This window comes from Lethenteron reissneri, chromosome 5, assembly GCF_015708825.2.
Source record: "Lethenteron reissneri isolate LAM-NWPU_2019-01 chromosome 5, ASM1570882v1, whole genome shotgun sequence".
NCBI classification, from domain to species: Eukaryota; Metazoa; Chordata; class Hyperoartia; order Petromyzontiformes; family Petromyzontidae; genus Lethenteron; species Lethenteron reissneri.
The window spans coordinates 7,347,120-7,374,671 of record NC_083783.1 but is presented as its reverse complement, the minus strand read 5'-3'; the positions used below and the strand labels follow the sequence as shown (position 1 = coordinate 7,374,671).

The 27,552-nt window shown below is 48.9% G+C and overlaps 1 protein-coding gene across 7 annotated transcripts in view; it reads right to left on the bottom strand.

Moving 5' to 3' along the window:
- Window positions 1–27,552, bottom strand: part of LOC133351870 (dystrophin-like) — a 325,976-nt gene that overhangs the window by 58,187 nt on the left and 240,237 nt on the right. For all 7 annotated transcript variants that reach the window (XM_061567468.1, XM_061567455.1, XM_061567476.1 and 4 more), the window contains 2 exons: window positions 24,576–24,654; window positions 20,229–20,289 (listed from right to left, as the gene is read on the bottom strand). In XM_061567468.1, coding sequence (XP_061423452.1) covers window positions 20,229–20,289; window positions 24,576–24,654 — 140 coding nt within the window. The remainder of the gene's footprint in view (window positions 1–20,228; window positions 20,290–24,575; window positions 24,655–27,552) is intronic.

Sequence of the window (27,552 nt, the reverse complement as noted above, 5' to 3'; positions counted from 1 at the left end):
ACTTTTGCAGCGTGGAGCAAAGCAAGTGAAAAAAAATGGCAATTTTTTTTTTTCCCATTCCGTGTTTGCCTCTGCGCCCTTGTTTCCGATTACCGCTGCGTCCAGCCAAGTCTGTTGTTGGCGTGCCCCGGCCAGACATTAGCATTGCATCACCGCCCGCACGCATATGACAAAAAAAGACACACATCGATGGACAAACACACGCACTGGCGTCTGCAGGTACGAAAGCGAAATAAATAAAGTGGAAATACGAGAGGCGTCGGCCTCGGACTTCCGTGAAGCGGGAGCTCCATTATTGACGGGCCCACAAAGCCGGACGAACGGCCGTGACACATGCGCACTTTTTTAAAGAGCCGCCCTGCTGTAAAACATATATGTCGCGCCACGCCGGTCAGTGTGCCGTGGGTGAAGGCGGGCGAGCGTACACGCGGGGGACATCATGCCGAACAACACCGCAGAGCAAGATACACACCGTTACGTAAACTCCCACCGTATTAACAATTTACTTTTATTTGCGAGGCACCTTCCACCAATGTCTTCAAGGTGCCCGAATAGCTTGGCTGCTCAGTGAATGGAGAGTAGCGAAGCTTCTGAACTGTGTAAGGGCAGCAGTAATAACTCCTACCGCCCATACGAATCGATGATAACGAAAACAATTGACTGCCCTCTGTCAATCTACGGCTGCTCAGTCGGTCGCGGGGGATATGTTTAACCCCACGTCACCGAGCTGGTTAGTGGCAGGTGGGATAGGTGGGCGCTTAGCGCCCTGACGTGCATTTCCTTCCCAGCCGTGGCTCGCATTGGTGGCGAGGAGCGATATCTGAACCGGTCCCCCAGGGTGGCAATGCTCCGTGAAATGTCACCAATCTGACAGGAAGCCTTCATAATGACATCCTCTTAAGAGCATCAGCCTGGTCCATCAAAGCAACCAAAATTCTAATTTTTGCATAATCTTTTATTTTCATGGTTTGAAAAAAAAAAGTCAAAAGCCATCTGATGTCTAAAAAAAATTCCTAGAAATATGACCAGCAGCAGCGGTACGTTTTTGGGTTGTGCCACGCGTTGATTGGCACGACGTCCGACGTTTCACTCCACCTGCTGGGTGCTTTTGTCAGGAATCTGGAACCGAGTTCCTCAATAAGGTCTCAACATGTGCAGCAAAATGTTGGACATCGTACTGGACAGCATGCAGTCCGAGCCAAAAACGCATCGGAGAGCTGCACAGCACAGCCGCAGAAATCTACGCAGTAGCAGCGATGCTGTTTTATGACAGTTCACGACCTCTTTTAGAAGTGGTACCTAAAACTCCTTAAAACTCTTTTTATTTTACCAGATAAGGCCCACTGAGCTACATAGCTCTTTTTCAGAAGCGACCTGGCCACAAATGATAGCTCAACAAAGTGGATTTTCATCGTGTGGAAATTTATAGCAGCCAAAAACTCCAAACGCATGTTTCTAAGTGTGGAGGGAAAAACCGGAGGACCCGGAGAAAAAATGCAAACTACAAATCTACAAGCGTCAGGGTCGGGATCGAACCCACGGCCGCCTGTGTACCAGGCGAGGTAGTTAACATCTCGCCACCGTGGTATCTGACAAGGCACACAGTGATCCACACATGACCTGGCGGAGGCCCTGTGTACAAAGGTAATTTCGAACTCGGTCCAAAGCTCCCCGCAGACACGGCGCAGCGCTCAAAGCTCGCGTCTCATCGGCGAGTCATCTGCATTGCTTCTAAGGCGGGGGACGGCACTTTCCTCACCTTCATCCTTATCCTGCTCCCTGCAGTGTTTTTTTCTGCCGAGGATTACCGAGACATTGTGAAGTCAATAATCCTGGTGCACCGCACGGTACATTTATCCACACGAAGGAGCTGATATTCAAACCCGAATCCCCGCACGGAGCAAGTGTCCGACTCAATATAATCCGTAATTATAATTTGTGTTCTGAAAGCGCGGATGCGACTTGAGCTAACACACCGATGCATCATGCGCAGAGATAAACGCCGCCTTGACCTTAATCCGGTCGTAATTGCATTAATACACGAAAACTATGCAGGACTATTTGCGAGTCTCTTAAAGGACAATTTGTTCAGCCCACACTGCACCAGAATTCATTACTTGCTGCTCCCCATGCGTCTGTGCCTGCCAGGCAAACTCCAGAGACACGAAAGACTTCTTCACAAATTCTGGCAAATGATTCTAGATTTGAAGCTTTCGTAACTGCAAGGATTCATACTCTTTGGTTTCTTCGGTAAAGTCAAGTAGGTAAAATTTTTAAATAAAATAAATGAAAACAACTAAATTCAATCACGACGTTTCGGGCGCAACACAAGCATCCTTCTTCAGATGGGGACAACGTAGCGAATAACCCGATAAAGTTGGTTTTAAGTCACCGGCGAAACGTCGTACTCGAATTGAAAATGTTGTGGGTCTCCTCTGCAACATTCTGGTGGTGCTAAAGTAGTAGCTAATTGGCTGTGTCGGGTGGTGGTGGGTTTAACGACACATTTTTTTTGTATTTACACAATCTAACCCAAAAAAAGTTTCTTATTAATAATATTGGTCGCGAACGCCTACTACCACTACTACTATTACGTGTTAAAGAAACTCCGAGCTCCGTGACGCCAGGGGGGGCGGCCGAGGCGTACGTTCATTTGGCGGTCGATGCCCCTTCCCCTTTTAGCCAGGAAAGCCTCACCCAATTCTCAAGATTCGTCAAAGCCATCAACGAGGGGGCCTACTGCTGTGTGGCGTTATCGCGGTGTGGTCTGGGACTGTTTCGTTGTCGTTTGTGCTGCCTTGCCCGAGCTTGATAGATCATGCACATTTATTGATTTATTTATTTTTTACACGCACGCTTTCGCGACCAATATTATCCACAAGAGGTTTTTGGGTTGGATTGTGTAAATATAAATGTGTCGTTAAACCCGCCACCACCTGACACAGACAAATAGTAAGGTTGTTACGTAAACAAAACATGCCAATACGTTACTGGTTGGAGAGTGTGCTGTACTCTGTTACAGATTATTTCTTCATATTTAGTGACTTCCTTACCCTTCTCTCTATTTTGCACTCCTTTAATGTTTTTTTTTTATTGTTGTGTCGTTGTAACTTTCTGGCTCGCCCCATACTGGACATCTATTAAAAGAGCTTCATAGCTCATCGGATTCCTCCTCCTGCAGTCGACATAAAGATTCTGATTCTGAGTGTTTGGCTTTATTTGGCACAAAGCCAGAGCACCACGAGGACACCCACCATGCACACACTATAGGGTATTATTAGGTGTTACATTAATATCACCACATCGCGTTAAAATTACGATGACGACCATGATGATGATTATGCTACGAAGAGGGGAAATAATAAAATGATATAAATATAAAACAATAAAAATTCTCACGACGTTTCGACTACAACACAGGCAATCATCAGGTGTGAAATCCACAGCAAGAAAATTAGATTTTTTTCTTCAAAAATTCTTGCTGTGGATTTCACACCTGATGATGATTGCTTGTGTTGCAGTCGAAACGTCGTGAGAATTTTTATAGTTTTATATTTATATTATTTTATTATTTCCATTCTACGTGACTTTACCGAAAGAACCAAGAATATGAATTCCTGCAGTCACGAAAGCTTTAAATCAAAAGATGATTATGCTATTTATTTACCGGGGGAAAAAGCCACACCGAGTGCCTATACCATTTCTCAGGATGGTTCTCTTATCTTTGGATGTTTGGCTGAGTCCGTTCAACGAGAGTTTTGTCTTCGTGCGGGAGGAAAGCGGAGAACCTGGAGGAAAAAAAACCCAGCACGCGTATCGTGGGGCGACACTCAAAGCTACGCACAGACAAAGCCAAGAATCCGCTGATGCGCCGATCAATTATTGGCCACCTCCCAGCTAAAGCCTCTATCACCAAGAACCATGCTCACTTCTGCTTTCGCCTCCGAGATCTGACAAGATGAATCCGGTTCAAAATTGATTCAGGCTATGGGGACTCGCGGTCCTTAAAGCCTGCTGTGAGACTCAAAGTCCTGTGTGTCTATATATATTTTCGATTTAAAGCTTTCGCGACTGCAGGGATTCATCTTCTTGGTTCTTTCGGTAAAGTCACGTAGAATGGAAATAATAAAATAATAAAAATAAAACATAATAAAATAATTCTCACGACGTTTCGGCCACAACGCAAGCAGGACAGCTGCTTGCGTTGTGGCCAAAACATTGTGAGAATTATTTTATTATGTTTTATTTTTATTATTTTATTATTTCCATTCTACGTGACTTTACCGAAAGAACCAAGAAGAGGTCTATATATCTGTCAAGTGTGGCCGTGTCTATTAAAGTGCCCTGCATGTGTCTGTAAAGTCTGTCTGTCAAGTGTCCAATTCTATGTTGAGTGTAGCTGCCTTGCTATATAGTCACCTGTATCACGGGAGCTTTTTGACAATTGTATGAAAAATGAGAATAGGGTTTTACCTTTTCTAGCAATACAACATGTGTTCAGATGTTCAAGCACCAAATAGAAACCTTTTGCAAGCAATCAAGTCTGCATTAACCACACGTGCTTGTGGTGAACATGCAAACAAACGATCTGATAATATTTGCATCGTCTTTGAAACTGAGTGGCCTACGCCAGAGACAGCCTTCTTTAGGGCCACGTCTCACCAGTGTCAGAACAGAGAACGCCAAAAAGCAAACGGTACGAAGACCATGCACGCATCAGAACATTCATAGCTTGGCGTGAGCAGCTATTTCATGCCACATTTTTGCTAGTCTTAAAAGTATGAAAAATAAGAATAGGTTTTACTCTTTCTGGCAATAAAACATGTTAAGACAGGTTTGTTTGAATGTTCACCACAGGTACGTGTGGTTAATGCAGACTTGATTCCTTGCAACACGTTTTTGTATGTTGTTTTAACATCGTAACACCTGTTTTATTGCCAAAAAGGGTAAAAACTTATTTTTTATTTTCCATATATTCACCTGCGCGCGCGTGTGCGCGTCTCCATGTCTGGAACGTGCTTGCCACGTGTGTGGAGTGCCATAGGGCAACCAGCGCACCTGTGCTGTACACGTGTAAAATGCTGATGTGTGTACAAGTCAGTCGACCTCTCTGTATGTGTATACATGTACACGGTGCTAATAAACTCGGTGTTGTGAAGCGCAATTCGCACGATGCCTCAAAGTGCATCGCGCGAAGCTGAAGTTAGCGAGAGAGTGACCGAGAGAGTGAGCGAGAGGTGGGGGTTTTACATAAAGCAAAGTTATTAAAAACAATTTTTTTATTACGAAATGATAAACGAAGCCAAGTGCCGACTACACAGAGCATCTTCTTGTTTCCACTGATCGTAAAAAGAGAGAGAGAGCTGTTAAAAACAGGTGAGTTTTTAAGACGCAATTAAAACAGTTTAACAGACTCGGATTCTCTCACGGGCCGAGGAAGGGAATTCCCACAAATTGTGGAAACTGCCCGCAAAGAAAGATCTGCGTCTTCTCCCACGGAACAAAGTCTGGTCTTTAAAATAACGAGTAGGCCAGAATCGGCAGATTACGTATTCGCAGTGGAATATAACACTGTCAGGTACCTCTGCGTCTGTATACATGTAACATTCTTTAGAGTTCCTGTGTGTGTGTCTGATTAGTATTTCTGCGTGTCTGTTGGGTACCTCTCTGTATATTCGTATAATGCAGCTGCTGCTGTGTATCCCTAAGAATGTGAGTTTTTGTGTGCGTTTATCAAGTATCCAAGCGTGTTGATATTCCTCTACGGCACACCAGTCTGCCAATGTGTTTGCAAAGTGCCTATGTGTCCGTAGAATACCTGTACATGGGTATGCACGTCTTTGAATCACCCAAGTATGTACGTCTATAAAGGACGGCTACGTGTTTCTTAAGCACGTGGAGTGCAAGTGTGTCTGTACGTCCGTCAAACCTCCCTGTGTGTTGACATTTCGGTAAAGCGCACCTGTGTGTCTGTACATCTGGAGAATTCCTGTGTGTGTGTGTAGGGTATGTATGTCGATGTTTGTCAAGTGATCCTGTGTGTCTATGCGTCTGCCATGTGTCGCTCGCTGCGTGCCTTCATCGCTGTCACGTGTCCAAGTCACATGTCCGTGTGTGCAGGGATTTTTGCCAAGGGCCGCTGTGAGTTTGTACTCATCGATGTTTGCGTGTGCGGGTTCGTCTGTCGAGTATCGTACCGACTGCATGAGTATGTTAAGCCGCTATCCTTTGTCATTGCTTATGAATGTAACAAAGATAATCATAACAAACATTTCCATTCTCAATCCATCAATGGATGAAGAATTCCAATGTTATTTCGGTCATGGGGTTTTTTTTTTTAACCATACTTCACCACGCCGGTCAGTGTGGGGTTTTGAACATGGCGGGGGGGGGGGGGGCAGGACCAGTTCAGCTATTATTTGACACTCTATGTTAGCCGTAGCTCGGAATCCAACTCAGATGACTCGGGTCCGTAGTGCGGTGGGGGGGGGGGGGGGGGTTAATCACCGTACAACGATTCCATCACTAAATCACTAAAAACATATGATCCATATACGTTACTCTTTTAGCACGGTTGGCTACGTACTGTGCAAACGAAGCTAGACATACATGCGCACTTTTACTATTTACCATTTTATTAAGCAGGTAAAGCTGTTAACTCTTCTTCACATGATAGCTCAACACAAGTGACTTATTATCTCATACGTAGGAATTTATAGTGGCAGCCAAATCATCTTAACGCGTATTTCTAAAAGCGCAGGGACAATCCCACGTGACCACAGGGGAGAGGGAACACCCAAACTCCAAATATACAACGGGCATCATGGGTCGGGATCAAACCCACGACCTCCTGTGTGCCAGGCGAGGGATAGAACATGCTTTTCCACAAAGAATTGCTTTTAATTACAATCTGTACATTCATCCTTGCGTGTGCACTCGTGTCTCCATCTGTAGCTCGCCAATGGTTTCATTCCATCCGAGATTAGGAAGCCAATGGACTGATGCACTTTTAAATCTAGATTGAAAACTCATTTCTGTAGAAATGCTCTTTGTATTTAGTGTGTTGTCCTTTCCCCACACCTCTGATGAGCACGGTTGGGCTACGTACGGGCCAGAAGAAGGGCCAGAAGAAGCTCAACACACATTCGCATGCACATACTTCCCGCACGTCTCGCCATGCTCATTCACACTGGACACAGGATCATGGGCACAGCTCCTGGTGGATAATGAGGCGGAGCACTCGAAGGCAGAGACTCGTCCACCACGTGGGGCGGTGACCTGTCCGAGCGGCAGGCGCGTTCTAGCCGCTCGTTGCGGAGGTGTTTCAAGGTTCCGATCCAGCAGGACGCCCTGTTTATTGCCGCTATCACGCGCCGCCTGCGGCACGGCGGACGTTCAAAGATCCCGTGGTGCGATTTGAAGAGAGTGGGGGGGGGGGGGGGGGGGCATTGTGTGCCGGCGTCGCGGTCCGAATTTTCCAAATTAGAAAAGATTACCTGCAAACATTTCTCAATTCGGTTCACGCTTTGCAACATCGACCGCCTCCTGACTGTGAAACTGCATCTGTGAAACGGAGTGCGTTAGCCTCGCGCTATGACGATGGCGTGAATATCAAACGTTCCAAGTTATTATTAATAACAAAGGAACGGCCACACAAAGCATTCATTCATCATAAAATAAAATGAAAGCAAGTCACCGAATGAAAGCCTGATTTACGTGCCGCAAAGTGGCATTTGCCCATAACTCTTCCCACACATTTCTTAAATTTACATTTTGTCAAAGTTTGCCCGCCTTCCAAGCCCGAGCTTCATCTTTTCATGGTTCCGCCTCAAAGTGCAACCCCCTCCCCGCCCCCCACCCACCCCCCCCAATCATTTCATTTTTTTTTCAATGCAATTGCCGAAACTCACGTTGGTAAACTGCACCCGTTAACAGCCCTCTCCGCACAATCAACCCGCCGATCTGTAATAGCCAGAGCCGGATGTTTGTCTTTTGTCTGAGCCTGGCCCGTCGATACGGGTTTCCGTGCCAGCCAGCCATCAGTCTCCGTCCGCCCGCTGCCTGCGAGTAAATTAATTAAATCAATAAACAGGCTCATTAACAAACGGGAACACGCGTGCCTTGCGTTCAGTGGTTGCGGCTCCGGCGAGAGCCAGGGTTCCCAGTTCCCTGGGTGTCCGTTTCGCACGCGCGCGCTCGTTTCAACACTGTGCTTGCCTCAACTGAGAAGAGCCCGGGCACTTATAAATTGCAAGAGCCATCGAAGCGCTGAGCTTTTCCTTCACGGGCCAATGGTTTACTTTTAAGGTAAAAGCGCAGCCCTGCAACTGCTCGCCCACGCCGTTGCTGGCGAGAAAAGCCTCCGCTAGACACGTGTATTTCCGAGCGTATTTCCCGCACCTCCGGTAAAACATGGTTGGCTACGCACAATGCGGAACAAGTTCAACATACGTACATGCGTGTATACATTTGGCCTTCTATAACATGCTGGCAAGACATCTTGGGTGGGGAAAAAAAATGTGGGAATACCCGACAGTTTACTCCAACGCGTGTGGATCTGTTCATAGAAAAACTGTGGCGTAACCATTTGCACCACCGGGTCTTCTTATTCGTTAGGCTTTTGTTGATTTACGGCAACAATCATAATGCCACTGCTGTACACGTATGTACCTTGAACTTCTTTCGCACCATACGTAACCAACCGTGCTAATCGGAGGTACGCGAACAGTAGTTGGAGGGATGCGAGAAACTTGCGCCGTTGCTCCAACTGCCGCGCCAGATCGAATCGAACCGGTGACCTCTGAACTGCGGGACCAGCACGCTGACCATTGCACCGTGGCAAGGTGCCTATGATTAGCGCGGTTTGGCTACGAACGGTGTGAGAGAAATTCAACGTACGTACAGGGGCAGTCCCTTTTTCTCAGAGTGGCTGCGACATCGAACTTATTCCTTTATTCAATGATGATTATTTATTAATGTCATTATTTAATGCGCACGTTTGCTTATCAGTTTCGAGGCTTGCGCGGGCAGCAAATGAACACTCAGAGGGCTTCTAAATTTGCCTTGGATGCGGCTAAATGAGATTTCTCCTGGAATGAAATAACAAAACAGACGGCTGCGGTGAATTAAATTCCCCCGTCGTTTCAAATTACGCAATCCAATAAACCCCGAAAGCCTTCCAACACCCCCCTTTCCTCCCTCTCCACCGTTATCAAAAAAACTCACTAAAATTAAGGCACTTTTAAATAACCGCACTCAGGGAAAGTGGCTTTGTACAACACCTTTCCGCAGAAAGCACATCAAAGTAACCTTATTAAGACACGCGTAACGTGATTTAGAATGCTGGAATGGTAAAGATAGTGGGGTAATTTTCCGGCAGAATTATTCCCACGGTGCTCTACTTAATGCCACGCTTTGACAAGGTTTAACTTTGCATGCGGATGACATCGTCCGCACGAGAAACACAAACTGAGCCACATGGTCGGGCCGGGGGGGGGGGGGGGTCTGTAACAAAAGAATGGCAGCCGAGCTTCTGAGTCAAGTTGCCGTTCCCTCATCTTCAGCTATAAATTGTAGAAATTTGAAATTTGTCCAAGGAAAGCCTTTTGTAGGGTCTCAAGACTTATTTTTTTGTTAAGGCGGATACTGCATTGGGATGTTTGGCCTGTTCAAATTCTTGTTTTGGCTTTCATGGCGAAGAAAAATTGGATCACCCCCCCCCCCCCCCACCAGAGATATGCCACACACATGACGGGGTTGAACAACTTTCAACTGAACATATATGGGGCATATATGACACATACAACAAATTCACAAAAGGCTTTTGAAATCAGAGGTGGACCTAGTAACTTTCCATGGGGGGGGGGGGGGGAGCAATCCAAAATATCAAGCTGTTAACTTAAAGCCCCACATCAATAAAAATATTAAAATAAAAATGATATTGTAAATATCAACTAAATATTTTAGGGGTTTCAAGGAGGAGGGGGTTGGGGGAAGGGCGACCCCCCCCCCCCATTGCTCCCCCCCCCATCCCCTCACACCTTATACCCACCACTGTTTGAAATGAAATGCTCTTGAAAGTTACCATGAATTCCACCGAGAGCACACAGCTAGACGCACGGAGGTATGGAGCACAAATGCCACCCACAGTCAGCACAGAGGGAAGGACTCCTCGCCAACACTGAAGGCGGAAAACCTGCAATTCTTTAGGCCCATCAAGCGCTCCAAAACCTCTCCAATGTGCTCTGGAGTTTCAACCCCATCTCAAACATTTCACGCCACGTGCTGGAAGCTTCTTCTTCGGGAGCTGAACATCCCCCCAGCATGTGGCGCGAAACGTCGGACGCGGTGACGAACGCAGCCCGCGGCACGACCACAGAAAGCATCGGAGAGCTCCGACGCACAACCGTGCTTACATTTTTCGATTTAAAGCTTCTTTCGTGACTGCAGGGATTCGTCTTCTTGGTTCTTTCGGTAAAGTCACGTAGAAGGGAAATAATAAAATAATAAAAATAAAACATAATAAAATAAAAATTCTAACGACGTTTCGGTCACAACGCAAGAAGATGAATCCAGGGCTGTCTTTCCGACAGCCCTGTTCTTCACCTGAGGACGGCTGCTTGCGTTGTGGCCGAAACGTCGTGAGAATTGTATTTTATTACGTTTTATTTTTTATTATTTCCCTTCTACGTGACTTTACCGAAAGAACCAAGAAGACATTTGAATGCAGTCGAGAAAAATGTACATTTTTGGACTGCGATTCTACGCCCTGATTCTACACCGCCGCGTTCATGCTCCCCGCCTTCACCGACCCGCACAATTGACTAACGCGGCGAAGTAGGTTCAAGTCATCCCCATGACCCCCCGCCTCCCCCCCACACATCATGAGGTGGTGGTTGCTCATCCAGCAGTAGATTACAGAGGCCGAAGAGGCCCCTGTAACGGAGTCAAAAAGGTCGACGCAATTCCGGGGCGCCGTGCGTGGCAAGGCGCTCTCCCCCCCCCCCCCCGCCTGCACGCCGCTCCGGGGCGGCCAGGAGACCCAGACCTGGGCTAGAACTGAAATCCGAGATGACCCACATTGCAGGGGGACAACAGACGAGCGAGCGAGAGAGACAGAGAGAAACCTACTACCGCCGCCGCGGGAATGTGCTACGATCTAGATAGGGTTCGGTCAGACCCAACACCACCACCACCACCACCCACCCCCCCGAATGAGGGGAGTGATCCCCGCGGGCGAGATAAGATAAGCCAGCCCCCACACTGCCACTGTGAAAGGTCTTTTAACAGCAAACGACGGAGCGAGCGAGCGACAGCCACGGCCGACCCGCTCGACGATTACACACCGCACCACCACCGCCTCTCTCTCGAACGATAATAATGTTCATCATGGCAATGATCGGTGGGGAGACAGAGAGAGAGAGGAAAAAAGGGCACGGCGTAGGAATGCACTTGGACGGTCTATGGGGGTGGGTAGGTTGGTTGGGGGAAAAGTCTCCCCGCATAAATTCGGGTTCCGGTTACGAAACAAAAGACATTGAGACTCGAATTATAAGGCAGCAGACGTCTAGGTATAATCACACGCCCTACTTACTATACACACACACAGTGGAAGCTGGCTATTAGCATACCTCTTAAACGAAAACTATGTTTTACTATTTAAGCTAAACTATTATTTATTTTACCAGGTAAGGCCCAGTGAAGCTCCGTAGCTCCACTGGGCTCAACGAATTGGCGAATCACGTGGACATTTATCGCAGCCAAATACTCTAAAACACGTGTCGATTCTAAATGTTTAAGGGGGGGAAAAACCAAAGACTCGGTGAAAAATTCACGCGACCACGGGGATAGAACACGCAAACTCCAAATATACAGCAGGTGTCAGGGGTCGAGATCGAACCCACGACATCCTGTATACCAGGCGAGCTAGTGAGCATCTTGCCACCGTATCGCAAGGCGAGCGTTTCTTGTATCACAAGTTAAACTTCGCCTTCCCTTCGCCACGGGTGTAATGTAAGCAAGTGTTGCTTATATCAGAACACTCGTTATACAAGGTGTTCTTACAGCTAGCTTCTGCTCTGTACATACAATACAGCTCGGTCACAGAGAGACCCTCAAGGCGAATTCTGCCTCAAGGATAGTTGTGAGTGAATGAATGAAGCAGCATGTCTGCCTATGAAGCTAGCACACACACATACACACTCCGGGTGCGTGGAAAATGGTGTGAAAATAGTTTAGCTACAGACGATTAAGTTTCCAACACACAACACCACCCCCCTTGACAAGATGCGTGACTTAAGAAAACCACCACCGGACGACTGCATTGACCGAGACAAGTTTGAGTCCACCGATTGCCCGCCCCCCCTAAGCTGTCCAGACAAAGTTGCCCTGAAGACAGTGCCGGACTAAGCTAGTGCGGGGCCTGTAGAATATGTTATAAAGGGGCCCTAAATAAATAAAAAACACGCAAATATTAAGACACAATTTTTTACTTGCATAGTAAAGTAATTGCATTTTTTAACTTGCTATACAGCCAGATAATACGACAAACCGCTAACCTTAAACACCCAGTCGTTCATAAAGGCAGTATAGTACTATAGTAATAGAGCAAGTGCAGAATCACTGAACCGGAATTGATAGCTTGAAAGCATTTAGCGCGAGGCCCTTGAAAGTGCGGGGCCCGTAGCATTTGTAGCTACCTTTTTGTACTACGATAATCCGGCACTGCTTGAAGAGTTTTCTTGCCCCCTCCCTCTCTCCGCCCCCGCCCCCTCTCTATATTTAAGGCCCCGTCACAGAGACGACCTCTCTCTTTGTGCCGATACGTGTTCTCTCTCTGTGTATCTTTATGATGTCTGTCTGCTTATATGTCTGTCTATAGTTTTCTGGTTAGATTTTTGTTGCTATTTCTTTTATACCTGATGATGATTGCTTGTGTTGCAATCGAAACGTCGTAGTATGCTATTATTTAATTGATTATTTTATCTTTATACGTGACTTTACCGAAAGAACCAAAGAATAATTCCTGCAGTCACGAAAGCTCCAAAATTAAGATTGCTTGAAGAGTGTTTAACAGACAGTTTGGGGCGAGTGCTGCTTGGCGTACGAGGGAGAATGGTTATAGCACCACCACCACCCTGACCGCCTTTGTCTCCCCAGCACTGGTGCGTACGCTGAGCGCCAGGTCCTCATTTAAAGCCGAATTGACCGAGTTGACTGAGCGAAGTTTCAAAGGAACGTATAGATGCACACACGGCTGGTCACCGATGTTATTCATGCCCAGAAATCAAAGCCTGGTGATTAGGATGATCCGCTACTCTCCCCTCCCCCACAGACAATATTTGCTGATATATAATTTAATTCGACTGCTGGGGCGTATGATGTTAGCAACCACCTGTGAAGGCTGGCACTATCAGCACGTGGTATGGCTAGCAACGTGCCCGGCCTCCCAGTGTCTCCCCCATTGCCGATAACAACGCATCACATCGGCTACTCATTAAAGGCCGAGTCGACCTAGGGGAGGTCCACAACCGGTTTAGAAATCTCTAGGCAACGCAGTGCGCAAACCATTGTGCCACAGTTGTCTATGCACGCACATGCAATGACAAAGACAAAGATTCCCCGTATAGGCTTAACAAACTGTAGGGGCAAGTGCTGTTAGCGAGTAGCACCGATGAAGGCCGGCACGGCACACGAGAGGGTGGGTGGCCAGTACCACGCCCGGCCGCCTTTGTCTCCCCAGTGACGATGTTTGTACACCGCACCAGGTTACTCATTTGAGGCCGAGTCGACCTAGGGGAGGTCCAGAACCGGTTCAGATGTCTCTTGGCAACGCAGCGCGACTTGCCGTTGTGACACAGTACCCCATGCACACACACACACACGCAGACGATTACACACAGACACACACACACACGCACGTGTGTGTGTGTCTGTGTGTGTTAACACAGGCATTCCACACCTAGCCTCACGTTAGCAAAGAAACATTCTTGAGAATTTAGATTGAGGGTGGAACGGGGGCCCAAGGACGAGTCACAGACCGCACCTGAGGCACACGGCCGCATACCTGGCCGGCCCCTGCAGTATAAAGGGCGGCCGTGTTTTAAACGACGCCCCCCGCCCCCCGCCCCCCTCCCCCTGCGAAATTTTTGCGCGGTCGGCACTCGGCTTCATAATAATAATAGTTCAATTTATAACGCGCGCAAATTTGCAGACGTAGTGGCCGCAACTCAGAGGCGCGGAGCCAAGCTCAGAGTCGCTCGAAAGCATGATTGTAGAGGTGAGTTTTTAAGTCTCTCTTGAAGGAGGCGATTGAGGTGATGCTGCGAATGTGCAAAGGGGTGATGGCGTTCCAGACTGTTGGGGCTGCCACCGAGAAGCGGCGCATAGACACGATGACCATCCTGGATCTTGGTATCAAGAGGAGGTCGTGAGTCGCGCTGCGCAGGCATCTGCCCTGTGCTGAGCTGCAAGTTGTCAATAATGAAGAAAGGTACGGCGGGCAGGCGGATATGAAGGCAGCGAGACACTCACTCCGCCATGCTGCAAGTGACAGGCACTCGGCCAGACATCGCGATAACGGGAGACGAAACATGTTTTTTTTACAACCTTTGAAAACTGCAAGGCAAATCGCCTTATCTAATGGAAGAGGTAAAAACACGTTTTCCCGATAAGTTGCATGCACCAGCTCAAGGCACTGTGTACTCGTGGGCCCTGCAGTTTCATTAGGCCCTCTTAGAAGTTGTACGAATGGTTAACCAGGCAAAGGCGCAGCCCTGCAATTGCTTGGTCGTGTCGCACTGCCGGCGGATAGGGCCTTCAGCTCGAGCCTGCAACCAAAAATTACAAGACTTTTTGTTGTTGTTTTACAATTAGGTCAAAGAAAAACTCAACATTTCAAGAGGCGCAATGCGCTGAGTGGTGAACGGCGAGAGACACTGGTCCTTGACAAAGAACGAGTCACGAAGCAGTCCTTACAAAGAGCCACCGCACGCGGCTCCGGAGACGCAGGTGTGTAGCCCCCTGTGCGAGAGGAAGCTGTCAAGGAGCGCCTCTGGAAAGAGGGGACCGTGTTGTGCTCTCTCCACGCTGGCTATGTTTCTCGCAAGCGGTGGGAGCACCCACACTTTGTCCCCATCACGCACGGACTCCCGATCACAGACCAGCTGCAGTGGACAGAGACGGTGGGCTGGGAGGGGAATTTAAGAAATTTAGACGATGCGGTTTCAAATGTATGGGATTTAGTTTTTTTCATTTAGCAATTGAGCAAGAGGCAGCCGTGTGTTTGCAATGCATTCATATGAAAGGATTCTAAACCGAAACCACAAACTATTTACTGAGCAATGGAAGCGCCACGCGGTAGACTTCCCAGACAGCCAGTCTGCCCGTTCCGCTCTGCCACGCGCGTCTGCATGGAAGGGGGGGGGACGGCCGGGTGCAAGTCGAGGCACGGTTACCAGCCTCTGTTAACCGTTCATCTGTAAATTGGCTATACGCTCAACATGAGCGCCATACGCCGTTACAAGCTCGAGCGACAGAATCGTTCGTTTGCATTTTTTTGAGATGATAGTTTCCACGGCGAAGTTCAAGGAAATGCAATGGAGGAGGGACTGTAAAGATATTGCTGATGTAAGTGACGGCAGAGCGTCCCGCTTAAGCGAACTCTGCAGGCTATTTCGCCTGCTTTTACACGCTGAGCACACGTGTGGGCATATCCCACGACTTCCCCCACCAATGTTTCATGGAAGAAAATGATATTAAACCTGTGACATCTGGCCACAAGGAATGGGAAAAGTGGCAAATGTTATTTGTTGTCATCTTTTTATTAAAATGTATTTGCTCCAGGTAACTTTCTTGACATGATTTAAAAAAAATATTTTCACCCGTCATGTTAAATGTTGCCACAGTGTCATGGTTAACACACAGGACTTTCCATCCAGAGGTCATCGGTTCGATCTTACTCCAGCATGGCAGTTGAAACAATGGGGATAGTTTCTTAAATCCCTCCATCCCTGTCCACTCAGCAGTATCATCATCAGAATATTTTTTATATATACTGGATGAATCCGATGAGCTATGAAGCTCTTTTTTCACCGATGCCCAGTACAGGTGGATACACCGACGGTTAGTTGATCGGTGCTTCGTGCGTGGTGCAGGAAAGTGTTAAACAAGTGCAACTCCTCTATCCCTTCCAGAAAGTCTGGCCAGTGAGGGGTTTAGGTCGAGGTACACCGATTGTTCTCTTGCACATGACGATGTTGGCCAATTTCTCTTGTAGCCCCGCCCACCACCCCCACGTTCCATTCCCTGGTTACCACATTCAGATAAGCCCCTCCCCCCTTAACTTGTATTTAAGGGCTGGTCTTTTGGAATTTTTCCTCACTTGATGCAGTCATTTTAGCTGTGACGGTCCCACCTGATGACGGAGACTTGTGTTGCCTCCGAAACGTCGTGATTTATTATTTTATTTATATTATTACTTTTATTAATTTTATTTTTTACCTACGTGACTTAACCGAAAAAGCCTAAGAGTATGAATCCTTGCAGTCAAGAAAGCTTCAAATCTATAATCAGTGAGGGAGGGCCCAATGTCATCGAGAGGGAGCCCTCTAAAGCTCCCTCTCAGCGGAGGCCTCTTCCGCCAAGTGGCGAGACCAAGCCAATTACAGGGCCTGCAACCTTTTCACTTTTACGTTCAGCGTATATCCCAACGGCAGCCTTCATCTCAAATCCCCTCGCTGTGCGGTAGCAAATCTCTTCCTTTCCCCCCCATTTTTAAAAACCAGCCCAAGCTATATGCGTTCCGCAGCACAGCGGTGGCTGTTCAAGTCTTTTGGAGGGGGGTTGTTTGGCTTGCGACGTTGGCCGCATCGTTCCCTGCCAGCAGTTCGCCCCCTCCACCACCACCACCACCACCACCAAAGCGAGTGTGTCTACGGAGGGATCACGTGATCCAGGGAAGCCGACATTCTAATGAAAAGGAAAGGGTGTACGTCTAACAGAGATGACCTTAAAACAACACAGGGGTGACATTCCAATTATACGGGGGGGGAGGGGGGGGGGCTACAAGGGGCCCGAATGGGAACGCTGTGGTGGGTGTGGGGTGCTGGGTGCTCGTTAAAAAAAAGTGTCCGGACAATGCACACAACGACGAAGCAGCCGAGCCAGGCATGGGAACAAATCAGGGGCTCGAACCTGCGCACATTTGTGGATTGGAACTGTATGCGCGCGTGCACGTATGTATGTTGAACTTCTTTTGCACCGTACGTAGCCAACCGCACTCATCGTAGGTGCCTCTGTAGGTTGCGGCAGCGCGTCTTCGCATCTCGCTTCGGCTACCGTCACGCGGCGGTTTGGCGAACAAACATTGCACATTTAACCAAATCGACAATAAGGACGCCCAACTAAACACAAAAAATGCATTTCTAAAGAAGGCGAAGAACTTACTTGGTAAACATCGCCAATGGTACCCCATCCTCCCGCCCTTCAACCGCCATCCCGCTCCCACCACTTTCTTTCTTAAGTTATTCCCTCACCTTCCGCTTACCCATATACAAAAAAAATTAACCCGTAAAAACAAAGTTTTTCACTATAAATCCTTTGTATGCGTGGCGGCTAGAGTCCTCTGGCTTGAGATGGCTGCCACCTATGGGTCAGATGATTGCCTGCCACCATTAAGCAATTGGTAATTAAATATAATTTATTTTTTCCTAAAAAGTGTAAAATTTTGGAAAAAAATTTTCACGAAAATAAATTGTCACGCACAACGAGTCTGTGTGCAAAATGTCAGCTCGATTGGATCACGGGAAGTTGGTTAAAAAACGACCGAAAGATTTGCACGGTCGTAAGCGCGCAAGCAAGCAAGAAAGTGAACTTAATATAAAGGATTTTAAAAAAGTACAAACACCCCGGTCGCCCCCCCCCCACCAACCGCTCGGTCGGGTGTGGCAGCAGCGAGCCCCCCAATCTCTCCTGCCTCCTGGCTCTCAACTCAGACGCACAGCGTTTCGGAATTATGTCCGCGGAGTTTCTGTAGCCCCCCTCTCACCCCCCCCCCCCCACATTGTGGTATCCGTGCTCTGTACCCGGGGCTCCTACACGTAATAAAATAAAAACATTACAAAAAAACATCGCCGTTTTCCAAAGAAAAATATTAAGGGAGAAAAATTGTACAGAAATAAAAAAACAAAGCGAATGGGCGCTCCTTGTGAGATTGATCACCGTGCGCGTTTGGAACTGCGGATGCGTGAAGAGCGACTTGATATTTGAAGTCCAGTGCTTCTCCTTTTCCAGTCATTGCAAGGCAACTCGCTGACAAACACATTGCTGCGGAGGGAGCTGGTAGGAACGTTGGGTTGCTCGGTCAATGGCCAGGGTCAACGGCGGCGTGGTGTATTTCGCAAATATGCCCGACTGTGAGGGCGGGCACAAGCCGGCGCGTGAGTAGGTTAAACGTTTAAGGGCACCACGGGGTGACCAGCCCCTCCCCACCCAGCCCCACCCCTCCCACCCCCCACCTCCCCACCCAGCCCCTCCCTACCCAGCCCCTCCCCACCCAGCCCCACTCCTCCCACCCCCCACCTCCCCACCCAGCCCCTCCCCACCCAGCCCCTCCTCACCCTCCCCACCCAGCCCCTCCCCATCTTCCCCCCTCCACCCAGCCCCACCCCTCCCATTTTTGGATGCACGACGGACGGACACAATAATCCCCTGTGGGCTGGTGTAACCAGGAGGTTCCTACCAGTATTATCTCTCCATTATCCAAGCACAATTTTAAGGGCGGACGACGCTCGATTATGTCTGCTCACGAATTGTTTGTTTTTAATCCAGGAAAGCGTCGCGGAGTCGAGTTGTGGAATAATCAATTGCAGGAGGGTCCTGCCAAGTGGTCCACACAAGGGGTGATGTTGCTGCTGTGTATGTGTGCGTAAACCTCAAGTGAGTCATTTTGTCAGTCGTTTTTCAGCATTGGGATGTTTAGTCAATACCAGTTACATCGTATGGGGGGGAGGGGAGCAGCGGGGGGGGGGGGAGGTTCAGAATCAGAATTAATTTTAAGGCATTAACGCTTTAGAACCTCAGCTCGTGTTGCACTAGTTCTTCTCACATTTATTTACCCAGGAAAGCCTCTCCCCCCCCGCCCCCCCCCCGAGTTCTCCAGGCACTTTTTCACGAGGCTTCCGCTACTTTTTCGCAGCAAGGGGCTGACGATTTGCTTCGCGCTTTCCAAAATCGAGCGATTTGCGGGTAATTCTTCACATTTGGACAAACCTTCGTTGTAATGCGTCAAGGGGGGAGGGGGAGGTTTTGGAGGTCACGGTTCTCTCATCCCCCCAGCCCCCTCCACCCCGGTCGCGTGCGGCGAGGCCGCAGTTTCTCGACACAGAACACACGCGCGCGCGGCCACTCGCGTCCCACCACGGCGCTTGCCTCTGTGTCGCACAACAATGGCGCCACTGAGAGAGAGGGCACTTCCACGCGAACGTCGTCCGCAAAGGCCGCGCACAAAGGGAACGATTGTTTTTGCCCGTTCAGAGCAACCCCAAGAAAATGCACCGAGCATTTGCCGTGCAGCGCTCGTGTTTATTTGTTCTTGTATTTATTTTGCCGGGGAAGCCTTCCCCCCCCTGGAGTTTCGAGACTTTTCTTCAGGGTAATTAATTTGGACCCGCGATGCCGGCGCACGCGGCCGACTCTTTTTCCGAATATCGTCACGGGATCGTCAACGTCCGCTGCGGAGTATTTACCAGGGCGGCCGCAAGGGCTCGAACCGCGCGAACCGCTCGAGACCGTGTCACCGCCCCACCGGGTGCACTCACAACAACGAGGAGGAGGAAAGAAAAAAAATAATTGAGGCTTGAGTGCGTGGATTCTGTGAGACTCCTCAGCATGGGTACGTCCTCGGAAGCGTTTGATTTGCGACAATAACGATCCCTGTAGCGGTTGGGCCGCTGGTGCAGAAACTAGCTCGACTGTAGGCCGCGATTACTCCATGGAGCTCGGATAGCAGCTCTGCCGGGGAGGGCGTGGGTCATCCTCTGATGAACGTGGCCAGTTTTCTATAGGGCAACTCCCTAACAGCGACACAACGTTCCAGTAAACTTTAATTGATACCGGATCAACTTCACGGGGGGTTATCGTGCCCCTCATTAATAGACGGACATACGAATGGACAGAGCACTGTCGTGCAACTGCTGTTGTTGGTGTATGCCCGACGTGTGCTGACTTACTTGATGTAGTAGGGGACCTTGTTGGTGGCGAGGGAACATTCCCAGGAGCCCTGTAAGGAGCCTGCATCGCAGTGGACACGCGGATCGGACACACACACACGCACACAAACAGGATTTACACAAGGCACTGCCCAGGCTGGGGCACGCAGATTGTGCTAAGTTTCCACATTGGCAAGTAAAGAAATATCCAGGGATCTGATCGCAATCATAATAATGATGGTCATAACATAGTTCCCCCAATGTGTTTTCATGTTGCACCACGGCACAACATGAAAGAACTACACCTGGGAAAGCTGTGCAGCACAAGTGCGAAAACCTACACAGAAATAGTAATCTTGTTCAGTCCTTTGTAAATATATGCCTTGATAAAGGCATGCCACATCGATCTTGGGGGGGGGGGGGGTTGCTTGACCACACTTCACCAGAATGTTCAGTACAGAATTCATGAGAGGCCCACACCTGGTTCAGGCATCATTCACCGCTGATGTTAGCTCTGGCCAGGAGATAGCTGCGTTCATGAGGATTTCGAATTTTCGCTGATATTTGATGCAGCCCCAATTTTCTGTGAAACCAGGGCCCCTTGAGCTGCTGGGGGCGGGGGGGGGGCTCTCGAAGCCACGTGCTTGATTATCCTATAACTAGAGCCGCCATGGTGATCAGACCTTTACAGTGATGGCCGTAGAGCTGCCCAACTTGCATTGACCCACCGCACACTGGAAACACCACCAGTTAACCGTGCCGCGAAGGACGACACAGAAGCGGGACTTTGTAGTTAATTGAACGCAACGGGACGGGCGTGTTGGGTGGAGATGTTTGCGCAACGTGGTGGAGCGGACAGCCAAGTAAAATCAAACCTTCTTGGTTCTTTCGGTAAAGTGACGTAGAATGGAAATAATAAAATAATAAAATAATTCTCACGACGTTTCGGACACAACGCAAGCAGCCGTCCTCAGGTGAAGAACAGGTCTGTCGAGAAGACAGAGTCTCCACCCAACAATGCTCTGTCTTCTCGACAGACCTGTTCTTCACCTGAGGACGGCTGCTTGCGTTGTGGCCGAAACGTCGCGAGAATTATTTTATTAGTTTTCATTTTTCATTATTTTATTATTTCCATTCTACGTGACTTTACCGAAAGAACCAAGAAGATGAATCCCTGCAGTCACGAAAGCTTTAAATCGAAATTTAAAATCAAACCGCTCGCCAGCCAGAGGAGTGTGCCGACAAATCAAATTATTAAAACGAAAGTGGCACTTGGAAAGCATCATCCCTTTCCCAATGGCATTTCCAAGCCGGCTTGGTATGGGGTAGTTTTCCACTGGCTATTTTCCATGCCGAGCTGTGACCAAACCACGCTAACACGCTGGCCTCTCACAAGGCATCTTGAACTTTGGCTCGGAGTCAGGCACGTGCCATGGGCTGGGGCTAATGACGCAGTCATTGTGCGCGACGTCCTGGCTCGGAGCTTTTGCAGTGGGAATAAGTATAACCCGTAAAAACAAAGTTTTTCACTATAAATCCTTTATATGCGTGGCGGCTAGAGTCCTCTCGTCCTCTGGCTTGAGATGGCTGCCACCTATGAGTCAGATGATTGTCTGCCAGTATTAAACAATTGGTAATTAAATATTTAATTTGTTTTCCCTAAACAGTGTAAAATTTTGGAAAAAAATTTTCACGAACATTAATTGTTTCGCACAACAAGTCTGTGTGCAAAATGTCAGCTCGATTGGATCACGGGAAGTGGGTTAAAAAACGACCGAAAGATTTGCACGGTCGTAAGCAAGCAAGCAAGCACGCAAGCGAACTTAATATAAAGGATTTAAAAAAACAAGCCGAGCCGCACTGGGCTGGCCCCGGCACGGCTCGGTTGTGCGAAAGGGTATAACCGGTAATTTGAGACAAATCTGTAGATCGTGAACACGTGCGGAATCGGTGCCACGTTGCCGACTCGCACGATCAGGTTGCCGTCGGGGACAGGCGAGTGTCTCGCTTCAGAAGTTTTAGCTTCTCGTGAAGTGTTCAATTGCACTCGGCAAGTGGGTTGAAGTGCTTGAAATATAGACGGAACCCCACGGAGGAAAGTTTAAAAGCAAGAACATTGCGATTTTTCCGTTCATTAACTTCCTAATCTGGAGGTTTCAGTACCAGGGATTGCAGAATCCAAAGCGTGGTAAACCTGCCGCTCCCTTCACTGCCCATTGCATGAGACGTTGCAGGTGCAGCAGTTGTAGTTCGATGCATACGACTTCTTCTTCTACTTGACGTTGACAATTTGTCAATGTAGCTACTGTCAGTTTTTGAGGGCCGTTTGACCATACTTTGCCGTGCTGGTCAGCGCGTGTTAATGAAGGGGACGTGGTTAAGGCACCGGTTCACACACCGCTCACCACGACGTAGTTCGTGGCCGGCAATCAACCGCAGGCTTGCCAGGCCCATATAGTACAGTAAACGCCAAGCATCCCCCCCCCCCTAGGGTGGTGAAGTATGGTCAAAGAACACCCATGACCGGCACGGCACGGCGAGGACTTCATCCAGGAATTGAATGTACAAATAAATGAAATTTATTTTATTGGAATGATTAAACACACATTTGCCCTTACATAGTTGAAAGGACCCTTTATTGGCTTAGCAGTCATCACTAAGTTTATCAGCTGGCGGGGTTCATGTTGCAATGCGCTAATCCACTATGCCACCATGCCTCCCCCAACTCCAACCCCCGTTCCTCTTTAAACTCAAGAATAATGCGTGTCCTCACATCCACTGCTACCCCGATGCCAAACATGTATCTGTCCGGCCTTGGCACTGGTAACTTTTCCGGAGATAAGAGAACAACGGTGCCGGTGTGAAACGTGCGACTTAAACCCTCTTACGCGCGCACGCTGGCAAAGCAGCTGGGATTTGCTTTTTGCGAGGCAGCAAAAAGGGGACCGCGGGGGAGTGGGCAGGCGCTCCGTGAAAGCTATTTTTCACGACGGAATTTCGCTCGCCCGTGGGACCTCGGCTAGATTGTTGCGCAAGTAACACACGGAGCGTTGCACGCGGCAGCCGTCCCGACTGCCAGCTGTGACGCGCACGGCAGTGCCGCTTCTGCGGCCCTCACTTCGGGCTTGGTAGAAAAAGAAAACACGCGTGCTTGAGCATTGCTTGCCAGAGGGCATTTCCTCCAAAACTGTAGCCGCAACGCACGCAGGCACATTACACATGTGACAAACCGGTGAGCCCTGCTGTTCGTAATTCCCTCCCCACCGTTGCTTGGTCATCTCTCCCCCCCCCCCCCTTATTCCCCACGCTTTTGTACGGAGGCACCGTGATAGAGTCGTATTCAGACACTTGGTGGTTAGCGCGCTGTGATGCGAATCCGGTAACCTGAACGCGATGTATTGGCCAGGGTTAATATCAGTGGGGAGCGATAATCGAACCGGTCCTGGGCATCTCCCCCCCCTCTCCTGCTCCTAAACCCGCACCAGCTCGGGTGGTGAACTGTGGTGAAAATAACCACACGATGCAACATGGTGCGGGTTGGCCTTCATCCAGCAGTGGAATAACAAAAGGTTGTAAATAATGATTCTTGTATATTCATGTTGTTTATCAAGATAAATAGAAATAGGTATACATTGCCTCCGAGTTCTCGATCGAACATCACATCAAATTCACAAAATATCTGCAAAGTTATTCAATATTATTAATCACGTTATGAGCTGAGATGTTTTATCTCATGAACTACTAAATGACATACGGTTGTATTTATCCACGTTATGAATATAGATTAAAATAAACGTATAAATACTCTGACATGCTCATCAGCCAATGTGTTTTGTTTCACGTGTAAATATATTACAATAATTAATTTCGCTCTCCGTCGAAACCTTTCTTGCATATTTTATTGCAGAGCCAGAGACGCAACGCCCCCGGTCTCATTACGCGCAAGGTCACGATGGGACCGTCGATCACTCGACCTGGACGCGAACCCCCTTCCCTCCCTCCCCGGACGAGTCTCACACAACAGCCTCGGCGACCGCGAGCTTCACCACACCCCGCGAGATAAATCCACAGCGCCTCTCGCACCACGCGCACGAACGACGCAATCCCATGAATCATCGAGCGTGTTCCTCGCACACGTCAAAGTAAATCCATCATTAGTCCGCCACACATGGCAGCGGAGGGAATGTTTGCAAATCTGCGGGACTATGGCCCTGCTTTCCAATCCCCCCGCGCACCCCGGGGCGGGATATATGCCGAAGCCACGGACCGTGCGCGGTGAGGTTCAGCAAGACGCGGGAAACGTTTATCTGCGCGTGACAGGTGAGATTGATTCATGGGCAACGCGCGCCGCCGGAGTCAGACACTCACTTGGGATGTACGCTTTCGGAGCGAGATTCGGGTCGCTCTCCACCTCTTCTGATTGATCGATCTGACCGTCCAACGTGGTCTGATGGTGAAGAAGAAGGAGAAGATAAAAAAATGTTTTTAAACGGACACGCCAACGAGATAGAGAAAACAAAAACACTTTGACAAACGACCACATTTTGATCGCGCGACACGTTGCGTATCAATTTCCCGCGAGCGTGCAGACGTCGGGGGCACATCGCATTGTAATACGTTTCAGACAATAAATCGATCAGTTCATTGATTCAAACAAACCTCCCATAGAAAATAATAGTCTCTCTGATTTGTGCGGCTGCGGCTACGAATACTCGAATCGTACAACGTCGCACTTCCGCAAATATAAACTGCAAAGCGGTGGGTGGGCGAGATTTTTCCAAATCACTCAGAACTGAATCTCTAATAGTCGCTGTCTGCTGGCCATATGATATCATCGTCTAACAGAGTTGTGTTTGCTTAGACAGCAGAAGGTGCTATTGGGACCATTAGCTAAGTGCTCCCAGCATATCAAACGACAGCGCGCCGCTGCAGGTGCAATATATGGCAGCCAGGGTTCAGCTGTTTATTTGCCATGCCGAGCCAAAACCAAACCGCATTAAGCTGGGCCTCTCAAGACATCTGAATCTGGTTCGGGACTTGTGATGGGTTCATCGCGTGTGACCTCTGTCAGCACACGGCAAGGACACAGCATCACCGCATCATCCACACGCATCCCAACCCATCATTGCGTGTCCCGACAGTCGGCAAACACTGCGACGAGACGGCACCCGCCACGTCATCCACACGGTGTCACCGGACTGAATCAGTGCGCGTTTCATGTTAGGGGACAGTGGAAAATAAAATTCACCTGGCGCCTTGGTTTGTACAGCGGCAAAGGAGGAGGAGGTATGTGAGAATGAAACGGAATGCATCGCTCGTACAAAACGGTTCCTTTGTTTTACCGTTTCACCTCTCCAGTAGGGGGGAGGGGGGGGGCATGTAGCCCGCATGCCCAGCAACCGCATGCCTAAACAGCTTTTGTTTGGCTGGATAGTGGAGACTAAACAGGCGCAGCACGGGCTAGAGAAAATATAGAGTGATGTGGTACAAGAGGATGTGGAGCTGAATTGACCTCTGTGGAGGAGGCTCGTGAAGGACGCTACTGGGCAGTTGGAGGCAGTCGCCCTCCAGCAACAATGGAGGGCAAAGGAGCGACGCTCCCAGCAAGGAGCGGAACACCAGGCGGCTAAAACACAGCAAGTTGGCACAGTAGGGGGCACAGGTGGTGCATCGGCCAGTTATCTGAAACAGTCAACCCATGGCACTTGGGTCTTTCCCGTGACCTCCTGCCAGCGGGCGTTCGATACGTCATGTGCCCTTAACGTGCACATAGCCTGGCACTGCCACACATAGTGGCGAATGGCGGTTGTTGTTGTGTGGAAGCAAACACAGCAGTGGCGTCCGCGCCACGACTCCATGTTGATGGCTAAGCCTCCCTTCCCCCGGCGATAGTCGAGGGCTCCGCTGTCGGCGACGCTCCACTTGCGATGACGATGACGGGATCCGCGGACACATTCGAGAGCTCCAATTCCCGCGCAAGGGGACCATGAAGTGGCCTTTGTTTGAAGATGAGCAGGAATGCACGGTGAGACTTGGGGTTGCGGGGGTGGTACTTCAGGGGCCGCTTGTGCCGGATGTTTTGGATTTTGAGGGGAGCGGGCGTCGGATTTTCTGGAGAGAGGCGAAGCTCTCGCTGCCAACTCTAGCTCGAGTGGCGGCACAAACTCGCGCGGCGCAATCAGCGGGATTTTTAAGTGAGATTATTATCATTATTAAATGTGTACCAGTTATTGTTATACTCTATATTATCATTACTACACTTTAACCAGTAATAATGAATATCTTACTTGTGGTATTGTTATTTTTATTATTATTTTAAGTGAATTCTAGATTTAAAGTTTTTGTGACTGCAAGGATTCATACTCTTTGTTTTTTTCGGTAAAGTCACGTAGGTTAAAAATTAAATAAAATAAATGAAAACAACTAAATTAAATCACGACGTTTCGGGCACAACACACCTGATGACGGACGCTTGTGTTGCGCCCGAAACGTCGTGATTTAATTTAGTTGTTATCATTTATTTTATTTTATTTTTTGCCTACGTGACTTTACTGAAAAAACCAAAGAGTATTTTCAGTGAGATTATCATTATTATTATACTCCAACCAATGCACCACTTTTCCACATCAAAATGCATTCATCTTCGATTTAAAACACCGCATCGACACACCGGCCAGCCGAGGCACAGCTCTGCCGGCTTTTATGGGGTGGCAAATGAACATCGTTCCGAAGAGTCGATCTTCATCTCCGGCGGCGGCGGCACGAATGAGGCTTCCTTGCCAGAGATGAAGAGGCAACGGAGGTGGGACGAGAGGACGTGGGAACGTTGGAGGAACGGCGGGTAGAACAAAGCCCTGGCCAAGCGTGACGGCAGCGTTCCATTGTCAGGCTCTAGGGCCGCGTGCTCGGGCAGGTGGCCCGTCGGTAGGGCGAGCCACTCACAATTGGGACGTTTGTGAGTTGGGGGTTGACTCTGCCCATCATCCCTTTCGGGAGAGGGGGGGGTCGATAAAATAGCTACCACTTTGCAGGGAAGTCATTGGAAATGTGTCAGTAAACGGAGGGTGAGCACCGACTGAATAAGGAGGACATCTATTGCTTTTAACACTAGATTAAGGGAACGATCAAGGGCCCAAAAAACTATTTTAATTTTTCACACTTCAGCTCGATGGAATTAGGCGTGGCGCTCCGAGCTTGAGACCAGTTTCCGAGGGCGCCGCGTCTCCCCTCTGGGCTGAAAGACAACCCCCCGCGCGTGTCGACAGCTGAGAGAACCTCTCCCGCGGGGTTAGATTCCGTTTTGCGCAGGTGTTAATATCGCGTCATGGGCTCACGCAAGGCACCG